General features: G+C 32.6%; 1 protein-coding gene across 4 annotated transcripts in view; it reads left to right on the top strand.

The window, feature by feature from the left end:
- DNAAF4 (dynein axonemal assembly factor 4) overlaps positions 1-14,058 on the top strand; it is an 86,591-nt gene that overhangs the window by 57,648 nt on the left and 14,885 nt on the right. For all 4 annotated transcript variants that reach the window (XM_074294571.1, XM_074294573.1, XM_074294570.1 and 1 more), the window contains exon 7: positions 9,911-10,064. In XM_074294571.1, coding sequence (XP_074150672.1) covers positions 9,911-10,064 — 154 coding nt within the window. The remainder of the gene's footprint in view (positions 1-9,910; positions 10,065-14,058) is intronic.

Here is a 14,058-nt window from a genome sequence, read left to right as displayed (position 1 = left end):
TCAATAGTGATTTGGAACACTTTTTCATATGAGTGGATATAGTTTCAATTTCATCATCTGAGAATTGTCTGTTCATATCCTTTGACCATTTATCAATTGGAGAATGGTTTGATTTCTTATAAATTAGGGTCAGTTCTCTATATATTTTGGAAATGAGACCTTATCAAAAAGTTTTTTTAAGGATTGAAGAATAAAATATTAACACCATCACTGTCAGACTTTGTATGATGTTTTCATTGCTTTTTTGAGTAGTCAGGGAAGGAGTGATCACCTTTGGGGGGGAGTTCTCACCTCCTTGAGGTCATGACCACCCTATGTTCTAAATCAAAAGAAAAGGGGAAATGTTAGGATTCTTACAAGGTGCTAAGTCACTGGAATGAATAGAGACAATAATTATCTAATTTTTAGCACGGCTTAGTATGATTGATCTGACCCTACAAGGAGATGTTATGGGCCAGAACTTGAAACAAGATACTGAGTGGGATTGAGGAGACAATGGTTAAATTTAATTTAGCACTGACTTAATCCTACAACAAATAATGGTTTCCTCATGAGATAATGATTGGTGTATACTCAGTGTGGAACATATAAGTGAGAAGCTCTCAGGACTTTGGGAGATTCAGAAGTAGGATTGACTTCTGGGAGATCCAGAAGGCAAAAACTCACAATCCCACTCTCTGGGAGGAGATTCAGAGTCAAGATTCATTCCCACTTCTACTTTTGTGCTGGCTGGAGACATTCAGACAAGAGCTCTTGGGAACCAAGGAGAGAGGAAGGCCTCAAGAAAATTAGCTGAACCCCCTAGTGAAGGAGATAAGATTTTGGAAGAGACAATAAAGGATTTGGAATTTAACTCCTGGCTGGATTTGGGATTAATGAACTGAATTGAAACTAAGGCTGCCTTCACAAACTCCCCAAGAAACATGCTCACAGAGAATAATTACAATATAGAGAACAGAACATTCCAGTCAGATAATATTTATTAGAGAGAAAAACAGAAATATGAAAGGAATGGTACTAAACCCAAAATGTGAGTTTATTCACAAGATTTATTTCTTGTATGGGCCATGTGTTTTGAAAATTTTTGTTCAAAACCATGTAGTCAACGAGTTCTGAATAACAGACATGATCTGGTAGCTTTAAATGTTCTCAAAAGGAGTCTATGCAGTAATTTCTGTTTTGGTGTCTGTGTATATAAAATGTTGCAATTAAGAATTTTTTACCTCAAAGAAATAATCAAAGAACTTTTTGTATTTTTAACAAGAAGGACATAACATGGAGTTTCAAGAACTGTCAGATGTGAAATCTTAACAGTTACAAATTTCTAAGGAAACAGTTTTAATTTCTTGTTACATTCTCAAGAACAAATGGCTTTTGGTTCATGCTTATCCCTTTTTATCCTTCCCCTTATACACAATAAAGCATGGAAACAGCTTGAAACCTTAATTTCACTGATTCTCAAGTTCCTTTCTTTGTGCTTAAACCTCACCATGAGGTCTTAAGTTTAATATGACATTTCTTATTCCTCTTATTTTCTATTTCCTGTTATATGTATGTGTGTGCATATATATATATATATATGTATGTGTGTATATGTGTGTCTGTGTGTATGTATATACATGTCTACATACATACACACACATCCCTATCTCTATATTTTGTTCCCAGCCTAATCCTCTTGGATAATTGTCTCATAGTTTAAACAATATTATTCAATTATTACTAACATGCATGCAAATTCCAAGAAACTTCATGATTAATATTGACTCCACGTATGATAGTAGAATCAAGAGATCCAAAGAGTGAAAATGATATCCTAAATCCCATTGGTTATCTTCATGTAATTTAAAACTTCATTTTAATCCAAGGGATTAACTTTTTTTTTCTTTATAACAACATAAAGGGGCTTGGGAGTATGCTTGTCAGCTTTCCTACAGCCATTTTAGCACTGAAGGTAAGCATGGGTGACAACTCATGAAGAAAAGATGGTATCAGATTATCTACTTATGATGACCAGAAAGGTATCTCCCAATCCTGAAAGTAATTCTGGCTCTTTATTATGAATCATTATACTTATAGTATCTGCAACTGTTATTGAGATTCCACTTTGTAAATAAGGAACTTAGGAACAAACCCATAATTTGAAGATGTTTAATTTTTTTATATTAATTATACTCATATCAAGATAAAATAATCTTGTATCCTGAAGTAGTGGGTAGATCACTTTTTGAAAATTCTAATCTTTCTGTTATTCAGCCAGAATAAAAAACCAAAAATTTCTTCTATGGGAAATAAACAACAGATAACCAACTATATCCGTGTTTGGGAGGCAAATAGAGGACTTGTTACTTGTTTTGAGATCATAGTTAAAGTCATTATGGCAAATCATCTTTACTCTAAAAAGTCTTGTTCCTTCTCAAAAATGGGCAATTGGGTAGCTCACTGAAGGATGGAATTTCCATGTTAATCAGTACCAGAAGAAAGAATCCCATCATTGAAAAATATTATTGGAACAGGGAAGACCAAGATTCATCTTCAGAAGAAAACAGTTTATTGTTTTCAGGATAAATTCTTTGCTTTCTTATGCATTGGTTTAGGTTATCTCAAGAGTGGTATTACCTATTTATTATAGCAAAAGAAAAAATTGTTAGACTCATAGGATCATAAATTTAGAACTAAGGGACTTTTGAAGCCAGAAGATCTAAATGAACTTAGCATCAATTCAATCTCAATAAATAGTTATAAAATTAGCATTCCTCACATTGTATGAGGAAAGGAGATGCAGATGTTGAAGAATGGAAACAATACTCAGATATTTTTAGATACTTTGTGTGGAGGGAAAGTATTCAAATAAATAAGTTTTTATCCAGTTATATTTTAAAAATCCATGTCACCTTTTAGTCACAACTAATCTGAAACTTTAAAATCCCAAAACCAGTTTTTAAATCACTATGACCATTTTGGATTTCAAGTTAAAATTCAGAAGATCTGTCTGCTTCACAGAAACACTCTTGTTGATACAGTATCAGAAGTTAATGGGATTTTTTTATTTTCTTGTTGAGACCAGGGATTCTTGATTTGGAGTCTGTAAACTCGATTATTTTTGATAGATGAATTTCTTATACTATTTACCAAAACCAAATTACCTTACTATGTTAAATACATCTAAATATTAAAATATCATTTGCCAAAGGGAGAGGGTGTCATGTTCCCAGATAAATGGTTTTATTATAAAGTGGATTCAATAGATGGTTCCCAAATTACAGCTTCTGTGAGACTAAGCACAAGTCATTAGTAGTCTCCCCAATATGCTTGTAAAGTTTTGTAAGAGGTTGTCAGGTTTAAAGACATAGCTCTTTGTACAATAAAAATTTGTGAAATAATTCTTTTAGTAATTGAATATAAACGAAACAGTTGTTATATTCAGTCCTCACAATAACTGTGTGAAAGGTATTACAATCTTCATTGAGAAAACTTAGGATCAAAAGGTCAAAATCTGCTCTTGGTCATAGGGGATAGACATCATAGAAAGGGTTTGAAACCAGATCTCTTAGTTCAACTCTGTGATTCTTTGTATTGTCTTTAGTATATATTATTAGTATTTGAAGAGGCTAAAATTCTCAATGCTAAAAAATTGTCACATTTTCAAAATTGCAAGTGTAGGGATTGATATTTTTTAGCTTTTCTTATAGAATTTATTTTTTGAAGCTTAGTTCTAAATTCAAGAGGGCTTCTTTATGAAATATCAAGATTTTAAATTCTATCCTCTTTTTTTTTTTTTTTAGGAATTACATCTTCAGAAAATTTTCTGTTTCATTTATTTTTTTTTTCATTTTGTTAGTGGCATATAATGCCACTATGCATATAATTAATAACTTTATTTTTATAACAGCATTTTATTTTCAAAATACATGCAGTTTTCAAAATTCACCCTTGCAAAACTTAGTGTTCATTTATTTTTACATTCACATTGAGGATACACAGATCTAATCTGATTGATAACTTAAGAATAGCTGCTTTCCAGTTTGAAAAATAAAGCTCTATAGTCAGAGCACTTCAAATTATATGAGATATTAGTTCTACAAAGGTATATACTAATGCCACAAAGCTTTTTTTCTTCACAGGGTCTAAATGAATGAAAATTAGATATTATAAATGGATGTTTGTATATGACAATTTTGTAATTTTCACCAAGTGCCAGAATATACTATGGTGCTCCCTTAACAATATTTATGGTCATTTGAAAGATGTTTGCTTAATAATTTTCATGTGAAAAACTAAATTATGATGTTCTTTTTGTTAACTATGATATAGTAACCAGACATGTATCAATTTATTAACAGGACTTTATTGAATAAACAATGTTGATGGAAGTGATTAGACACTAGAGTTGAACTGGAGGAAGGGAGAGAATGAGATTGCATTTGAGAAATTGTCCAACTAAAATTGTACAAGATTTATCAACAGCCACAATAAAAGACCACAAGTCCTGGAATCATATCTATGGACAATCAAAAGAACTAGCCCTACGACCAAAAAATATCATATCCAGCAAAATTATGTATGATATTAAATGAGAAAAAATGGTCATTCAGGAACTTGCAGATTTTCAGGACTTTCTATCAGCCAAACTTGAACTTAATAGAAAATTTAATATGTAAGAGTCAATATCAAAGATCACTTTCAAGGAACTCAACATGGGCAAGTTGTTTATAGCTTTTTTAATATGGAAAATATACATAACATATGTTTAAGATTGACATCAAAAATAGGGTAGCTAAAAAGAAAGATTAGAGCAGAATCAAAGTAAAAATAGTAATTATATCATAAAATGAGGTGCAGATAAAGAATAGACACAGAGGCATTAGAGGGGGAAGAAGGCTCTTAGCTCTGAAAACTTAATTCACATTGGGGATAGGTTAAATAGGCAACACTACATATATATCACGAGGGATATAATGTTAGGATTACTAAGTGCTAACTTGGTTGTCTAATTTAACATGGTACTTGACAATTCTCTAGTTCAGAGTTCACACCTTTAGTTCAAACCTTTAAAGGACTTTACACTTTTAAACTTCTGAAAGGAGTTTACACCTTTAAAGGAATTAACACCTTTAAAGAAGCTAGCTCATTGGTTGTAAGTAGTTCCCACAAGCCTTTGGAATACCCATAAGCCCATTCTCTGGGAGGATAAAAGGAGCCAGGATTCAGGAAGAAGAGGATTTGAGATTCTACCTTTGCTCTGGCTGGAGGCTCTGGAAGCTTCCCAAGAAACCTAGTCCCAGAGAAAAGGATTTACAGAAAAGAAACCTCCTCCCAGAGAAGGATTATAATCTAGAGACAACAGGACTTTACATTTTGGCACCCAACGTGGGGCAAAGACTTTTGCTTATCCTGACTCTGGCTGAGTCTAAGCCCTTCAGGGGGCTAGCCCAGACTTAACAATATAGTACCCTTCAAAATCTATAAAAAAAAATTAAGGGGGAGGGACAGGCAGAAGAAGAAGCAAAGGGTGAAGAAAGAAGACAAAGGAAAGATCCATGGGTGGGAGGAGGTTAAGTAAAAGCAAGGCAAGTTAAGGAGCAGAATTAAAGCAAAGAGTCAATAGGGATAGAAAAGGTATGTGTGTGTGTGGGTGAGAGGTGAGGTGTTTGTGTGTGTGTATGCATATATCTATATATACATAAATATATCTTAACTATAGTTTTCTTGGAGGTGGGGGGAATGAAAGGGAGGGAAAAATATAAAATAAAAAAAGTTCATAGAGAACAAAAGAACAATTTACACAGATGTAAAAGATGGACATTCATTAATATAATTTCTTTTACTAATATATATATATATATATGTAAAAGAAATGATTGAATCAATGAATTAATTTATTGAACAGGTAATTTGTTGTTATATAATTTGAATCCTCCATGTTCTACTAGGTACATGACAATGTCCTTTGTTTTGTTTTATTTTATTTGGTATTCCTTTTTTGTTCTCTTTTTTATTTATTTTAATAAAATATTTTTTTAAAAAAAGATAGTCATTCTAAATCTTACAGATTTGAATGAGTTCCTCATATATCTTAGAAATGAGAGCATTATGGGAAAAATTGCTCCAAAAGTTTTCCCTCAGTTTTTTAAATTCTTTTCTAATTTTAGCAGCATTGGTTTTGTTTGTCAGAAACTTTTATTTTATGCAAACTTTTTCTTTTATCTCCATTGAAACTCTCTATTTCTTATTTGGTCTTGAACTCATTCCTTATTCATGCATCTAATGGGTAATTTTTTCCATGTTCTTCTAATTTGTTTGAATATATGTTTGTTTGTTATATCTAACTCATGGACCCATTTGGAGCTTGTTTTAGGTATGTAGTATGAGATGTTCTATACCTAGTTTCTGCCATATTACTTTCCAGTTTTCCTCAAATAGTATATTCTTGCCTAATAGCTATGATCCTTAGATTCATCAAACACTAATAAGTTCCAGTGTTCATTTTTTTATGTATATTCTGTACCTAAATTCTTCTGCAGATTAGTCTGTCTGTTTCTTATCCAGTATACCAAATTGTTTTGGTGATTATAGGTTTATAGGATAGTTTGAGATTTGATAATACTCATTGTCCTTCCTTTTTTTGGTCATTTAAAAAATATATATTCTTGATCCTTTGTTCCTTCAGAGAAATTTTATTAGTTTTTTTAACTTTTATAAAGTAATAATGAGCTTATTTATTGCTTTCTATGATATTTTCTTTTACCCGCTCATTTTTGGGGGTTATGTTAGTTTCCAATTTTTAATCTGGTTGATAGGCCCTTTATTGAATATAATTTGTATTGCATTATGGTTGCTAAAAGTTACATTTAATATTTCTGCTTTTCTAAATTTATGATGTACAAATGTTAATGCATAAATATATTGTAGTCTCTCTCTATATATATAGTCTATAGTCTATAACATCATACATCAGTTTACTATCTTCTTAAGTCCCATGAAATCAGAGATTTTGATGTTCTCTATTTCAGAATCACACAGCAGCCCCAGTATACAACTGTTGTTATCATTTTAATTGGATGGGTGTGGGTGTGGGTGTTGGTATCCCTGAGAAATTTAAAATAATTGGCCTGTTATGACTGTAGAGCCTTGTCCCCTTTTTCTATTATTCCTAGCACCTCATTCATCCTTGTACACCAAAGGCATTTCAGGTTCCAAGATGTCCATTGGAATGGTCTGCTAGGAAATTAGCTGTGCTGATAGTTAATACATAGCCTCAGGTTCTCTGTTGACTTTTGCAAATATAGTCCACAAGAGATCTGCTAGATTCATTTTTACAGGATATACTTACTATGGGTCTAGTGTTCCCCATGCTTACAAAAAATAATTCATCTATTACCAAGAGAATATTTATCCTTGAGTCCTCCTCCATTACCTGCTCCTATTTGATATATATTTTTCAGTGCGGAGATTATGTATGTAAATGTATACACATACATGTATAAATATGTACACATGTACCATACATGTGTATGTGTACATATTATATATGTATATTTTATATCACACAAATATGTCATTACACATAAATTAGTAACATATATTTGTGTATATCCTGCATATGCTGTATGTCTTATATCTAACATGAAAACATATAATATAACATATGATATAGATTATATATCATTTATATACTTATATACACGTTATATGTGTATTTACACACACTTCTGTATGACTTTTGCATTGCTTAAAAAAAAACCTATTTAAAACTCTAGAATATAGGAAAGCTTGAGCTGCGTGTCTCTGCAGACATGTGAAAATGAAAATGGTATTGAAATGTATTTTCCTTATAATACTAAAGCCATGGAAATCCATAAAGCAGAGTTAACCATTATTCCTATACTTTTTGGAACTCTTAATAGAATTAGAGAACAAGATTAGGAATATTCCTCAATTAAATAGTCCTCTTCCTCCCCCCTCTCACCCTCCCCTCAGTTGTATCAGATTCTTTGTGACTCTCTTTGGGGTTTTCTTGTTTAAGATTCCAAGGTAGTTTGCCATTTCCTTCTCCAGCTCATTTTACTGATGAGGAAACTGAGGAAAACAAGGTTAAATGATTTGCCCAGAATCATACAGTTAGTAAGTATATGAGGCGAGATTTTAATTCAGGTACATGTCTTCCTGGCAGCAGATCTGATGCTCTATCTATCCACTGTGCTCCTACATAAATAATAATCCAATAAATATCTAGTGGGTCTTTTTTAACCTCTTATGGCTTCTTCCAATTTCTGTCATTGGAGCCAAAATTCCCATTATAGTTACAATGGTGGACTCCAGGAAGAAATTTTTACATCCTTTGAGCATATCAAATATTCATGAATATTATAGAACAATTAGACCCTGTATCATTTAGCAATTACTTGAAGAAATATATTAACATAACTAACGCATGGAAAACAATCCATTTCATTATTACTAAATGTTATAACAGAGCTCAGGGAGGATAAAATAAATATGAAGCTTTTGCTTTTGAATTATGCTGAAATGAACCAATATCAAAGCTGGCAAGACTGATCAATGAGTTATGTAGCTCAGCCACTTTGTGTTCATTGAAGCCCAGATTTTTTAGGAATACTATATGTATATATCCCTCTAAATGTAATCCTGTAATGTAAACTAAGATAGGTCTTAGTCTTGGGGATACTGAGACTTCAAAATTAATAGAATCCTGCAGTTAGTTTCAAGATGGAGGAACATTGAGCCATTCTGGAGAGCGATTTGGAATTATGCTCAAAAAGTTATCAAACTGTGCATACCCTTTGATCCAGCAGTGTTACTTTACTTTGGTCTTATATCCCAACGAGATCTTAAAGAAGGGAAAGGGGTCTATATGTGCAAGAATGTTTGTGGCAGCCCTTTTTGTAGTGGCCAAAAACTGGAAACTGAGTGGATGTCCATCAATTGGAGAATGGTTGAATAAATTGTGGTATAAGAATATTAAGGAATGTTATTGTTCTGTAAGAAACGACCAGCAGGATGATTTCAGAAAGACCTAGAGAGACTTACATAAACTGATGCTGAATAAAATGAGCAGGACCAGGAAATCATTACACACTTCAACAATACTATATGATGATCAATTCTGATGGACGTGGCTCTCTTCAACAATGAGATGAACCAAATCAGTTCCAATAGAGCAGTAATGAATTGAACCAACTATACCCAGCGAAAGAACTCTGGGAAATGAGTGTGAACCACTACATAGAATTCCCAATCCCTCTATTTTTGTCCACCTGCATTTTTTGATTTCCTTCACAGGCTAATTGTACACTATTTCAAAGTCTGATGCTTTTTGTACAGCAAAATAACTGTATGGACCTGTATACATATATTTGTATGTAACATATACTTTCTTTAACATATTTAACATGTAGGGTGGGGGGAAGGAGAGGAAAACTTGGAACAAAAGGTTTTGCAATTGTCAATGCTGAAAAATTACGCATGCCTATATCTTGTAAATAAAAATTTATAATTAAAAAAATGGAGGAACATCAAAAATGGAGGTCCTCAAATGTATGTCACCATAAAGAGCTAGAAAATTCATCATATTGAATTCTGATCAAAAAATCTAAGAAAAAATATTATTTTTCCAGTGAGGTTTGGCTTAAAGAGATAAGTCTTTGAATACTGGGATTGAAGTCTGGCAAGGAATATGCCATGTGCCAATGCCCAGAGACTAAATGAGGGCTGAGATTGGGTATTGAAATTGCACCAAGGTTAGGGAACACCTTGTATATATTTTTTATTTAAAGAGAATTTCAAGAGCATTGGCTATCTTAAAATTAAATATTTATTATATCCATGTACTCTTAGTTAATCTAAATGATTTGTTACTTATTGTTCTTTTTCATTGTCATTTTATTAGCAAATTGTTTGGAACAGAAAATTATCTGGCAGCTATTAATGCGTATAACCTGGCAATTCGATTAAACAACAAGATTCCATCCTTGTATCTGAATCGTGCTGCTTGTCACCTCAAACTTAAAAACCTACATAAGACAATTGAAGATTCTTCTAAGGTATATTGTCATAATATTTTGTGTTGTTAGTTTTCTATTTTTATAGTTTTTGTGATAATCTTAATTGAGATTTTAAGAATATTTTGTTTGCTAGGACTGATTAATCATTTAAAAAATAAAGCAAAAGCTGATATATTTTGGAGGCCTCACTTTTGTTAGAAATTTGTTGATTTGTGAAATCAACAAATCTATAAAAGTAACACTGATTTTTTTGTACTGATCTATCTTTTTGTGAACACAAATCAGAAACTTGTCTGTAGCTTTTATGGCTCTGGGAACAGTTGAGACTTCAAGAGGTTAAGTGACTTGCCAATGGTCACATAATTAATATATCTTATTAATATCATAGCATACTAAATTTCAGAGCTAGAAGAGATTTTTTCATTTTATTTTCATTTAATATTTTCTCCAATTACATTTAAAACAAATTTTTCACATTTGTTTTCAAAACTTTTGAGTTCAAGATTCTCTCCCATATCCTCACTTCCAGCTCCCATTAATAAAACACATGTGAAGTTATGCAAAATATTTCCATAAAAGCCAAGTTGTGATAGGAAACATAGATCTCCTCTCCTTAAAAAAAAAAAAAAAAAAGAGAGAGAGAGAGAGAAAAAGAATGAGTATGCTTCATTTTGCATTCAGACAGAATCAGTCCCTTCTCAGGGTATGGATAGGATTTTTTATCATAAGTTCTTCAGAGTAGTCTTGGATCATCATACTGCTGAGAACAACAAAGTCATTCACAGCTGATCAACCCAGAACATTGCTATTATTTTATACACAGTACATGTCATTTTGCTTGAGTTCGTGGAGGAATTTCCAGGTTTTTCTCAGACATCCTGCTCATCATTTCCCATAGAACAATAATAATCAGTCACAATCACATCATAGTTTATTCAGTTATTCTCCAATTGATGGGCATCCCTACAACTTCCAATTTTTTGTCCAAAAAAGTGAGTTGCTACACACATTCTGTAATATAGGTCCTTTTCCCTTAAAAAAAAAAAAAAAAAACAAACAAACAAAAAAACAACTCTTTTTTGTATTCATGCCTACTAGTGGTATTGTTAGGTCAAAGAAGAATGATTTTATAGTCTTTTGGGTATAGTTCATATCTTTTGATCATTTATCGATTGGGGCATGGCTCTTATTTTTTTTATAAATTTAACTTAGTTCCCTTTATGTTTGAGAAATGAGGCCTTCTTAGTTCCAATGATCTTGTGATGAAGAGAACCATCTGTACCCAGAGAGAGGATTGTAGGGACTGAGTATGGATCACAACATAGTATTTTCATCTTTTGTTATTGTTGTTTGCTTGCATTTTGTTTTATCTTCTTTTTTAATCTGATTTTTCTTGTGCAGCATGATAAATGTATAAATATGTATACATATATTAGATTTAACATATATTTTTAACATGTTTAACATATATTGGATTATTTGCTATCTAGAGGAGAGAGTTGGGGAAGGGGAGGGAAAATTGGAACACAAGGTTTCATAAGGATCAATATTGAAAAATTATCCATGCATATGTTTTGGAAATAAAAAGCTTTAATAAAAATAAGAGACAAATGAGGCCTTATCAGAGAAACTTGCTTCAAATTTATTTTTATAATTATTATTACTAACTGTACTCCCCATTTATCCTATTCTCTCTCTCCTTTTACCGTGTCCCTCCTCCAACGTGTTTTGTTATTGACCATTCCCTCCCCCAATATTTCCTCTCTTCTATCACTCTCCCTTCTTCCCTTTCTATTTTCCTGCAGGTTAAGACAGATTTTTATACCCACATTGAGTGTCTATGTTATTTCCTCTTTAAGCCAATTCTGATGAAAGGTTCACTTATGCCTCCTCTTTTCCCCCTCTTCCCCTCCACCATAAAAGCTTTTTTTTTTGCCTCTTTTTATGGAAGTTAATTTACAGCATTTTACTCCTCCCTTTCCCTTTCTCCCAGTACATTCCTCTCTCACTCTTTCATTTTATCCTTTCACATTCAACTCACACCTGTGCTTTCTGTCTATATATATATTCCTTCTAACTGCCATAATAATGAGAAAATTCTAATGAGTTACAAGTATCATCCTCCTATAAGGATAGTTTTTTTTATTTTATAGAAGTAAGTTGATTTGCTAAGGATATAGATCCAAGTCTTCTGACTCTAGATCCAATATTCATTCTTTAATATTCCCATAGATAGAAATGTAGCCTGGGTTTTCAGGACCCTAAAGCCATTCCTCTAGTACACAATGCTGAGTGATGGGGGAAGGGGAGATGAAATTATCTTTGTAAATTTTCCAAACCAATTTGGAAAAACTGAATTGCAGAATGTAACCCAAATGGAGTCATCAAGAGAGCCCAAATGAAACAACCAAACAGTAACAACAAAAAGTTGCTGAGAGGGGGCAGGTAGGTGGTGCAGTGGATAGAGCACCAGCCCTGAAGTCAGGAGGACTCGAGTTCAAATCTGGTCTCAGACACTTAACACTTCCTAGCTGTGTGACCCTGGGCAAGTCACTTAACCCTAGCCTCAGAGGGAAAAAAAAAAAGGTGCTGAGAAATTAATGTACAATAGAAATTGTATTATTTGCACCCCTATTAGGATTCATCCAGGCCCACCTAAGTTCTGGAAAGCGTCCAAAAAAAAAGTAATCTGGAATAATTTTCTTTGTTGAGAGATACAGCTGGAGAAAAGGTTCTTTGTTGGGGTGAGATATAGGCTACTTCCTGCAGGCTACAAGGAAATCTTCTGATCATATTCATTTCTCTTCTAGAAGCAGTTGTCTAGAAACTATGTGTCAAAAGAAGCCCATCTCTGATCTACTTGAAATAATTCATAGTCATTTGGTCAGGATCTAATTCATTGCAATACCCAAACATGAAAATGTGTACAAATTACCATAAATGTAGCATTAAAATTCTAATTAGAGATATAGTCACAAGCTATATTTTATACTTTCAACATAGTAAATTTTTATTACTATTAGTTGAAATTTTTGTGTTTTACCTTTGCAGAAATAATGTTAACTGTTATGTTATCTATCCTATCAGTTAAGCATATGATAATATTGAGTTTTTACCATATGTATCAGTGACATTAGTGTCACAGTTTTTATGTACCTATGTAATACATGGTACTATAAAAAAATCTTATCTCAATCTATGCATTAATTGTTGGAAAATTACAATTACGTATAGATATAATGTGGCCCATTCTCAATTTTCCTGAATTCAATGGGATATATACAGAATAGAAACCGTCAAGATAATTATTAGATTTCCCTTTCTCTAGTCACAATCTGGCAGATACCTGACTGTTTGCCATGGACAGTGTTCACAACAGTCATTTCATTGCTAGTCAGATTCCTTAAGTTAACCAGTAGCAATTCCAGAATAAAGGTACATACAGAATAAAAATATGAGTCTGGAACACAATATATCCTTGTTGAATATTAATACTGATTCTGTACCCTGCATTTAAGCATGTCTATCAGAAATTTTAAAATTTAACATTAATGCATATTCAAGCCATTTTTAGCTTGGGGAGAAAAATATACTGACTAGCATAATTTTTCATTTTCTGTGACAAATTTCTTTGCTCAAAGAGTTTAGATAACATTTATAGGATTCTTAAGCAAGTAAAAGATTCAGAATCTATTTTGGGTAAACAGAAATTGTTTACCCAACCCAATTGCCCTCTCATTTTCCTTGGATCATATCCAATGAGGGAAGAGGGGTTTCCATTCCAATGATCTATCTCATTTGACATGCTAAATTGAAAATGAGGTAAGTGAGAGTGTCAGCCTCAGATGGAATGGAAAAAAAACACTTTTTTGTGGGGATAGACCCTAGTTTAATTCCTGCAAGAAATAAAAAGAAGAGATTGTCCTTTAATCAATTCGCCTTTTTTTTTTTTTTTTTTGGCCTGACCTACTATCCACCTTTGCAAGGAGTGTTTTCCAGGAATTAGGAAAGGGCTTTAGGGGAAAAAAACCTT

The sequence above is a fragment of the Sminthopsis crassicaudata genome, chromosome 2 (assembly GCF_048593235.1).
Source record: "Sminthopsis crassicaudata isolate SCR6 chromosome 2, ASM4859323v1, whole genome shotgun sequence".
In the NCBI taxonomy this organism is placed as follows: Eukaryota; Metazoa; Chordata; class Mammalia; order Dasyuromorphia; family Dasyuridae; genus Sminthopsis; species Sminthopsis crassicaudata.
The sequence above is the reverse complement of the archived record's forward strand: the minus strand, read 5'-3'. Positions and strand labels throughout refer to the sequence as shown.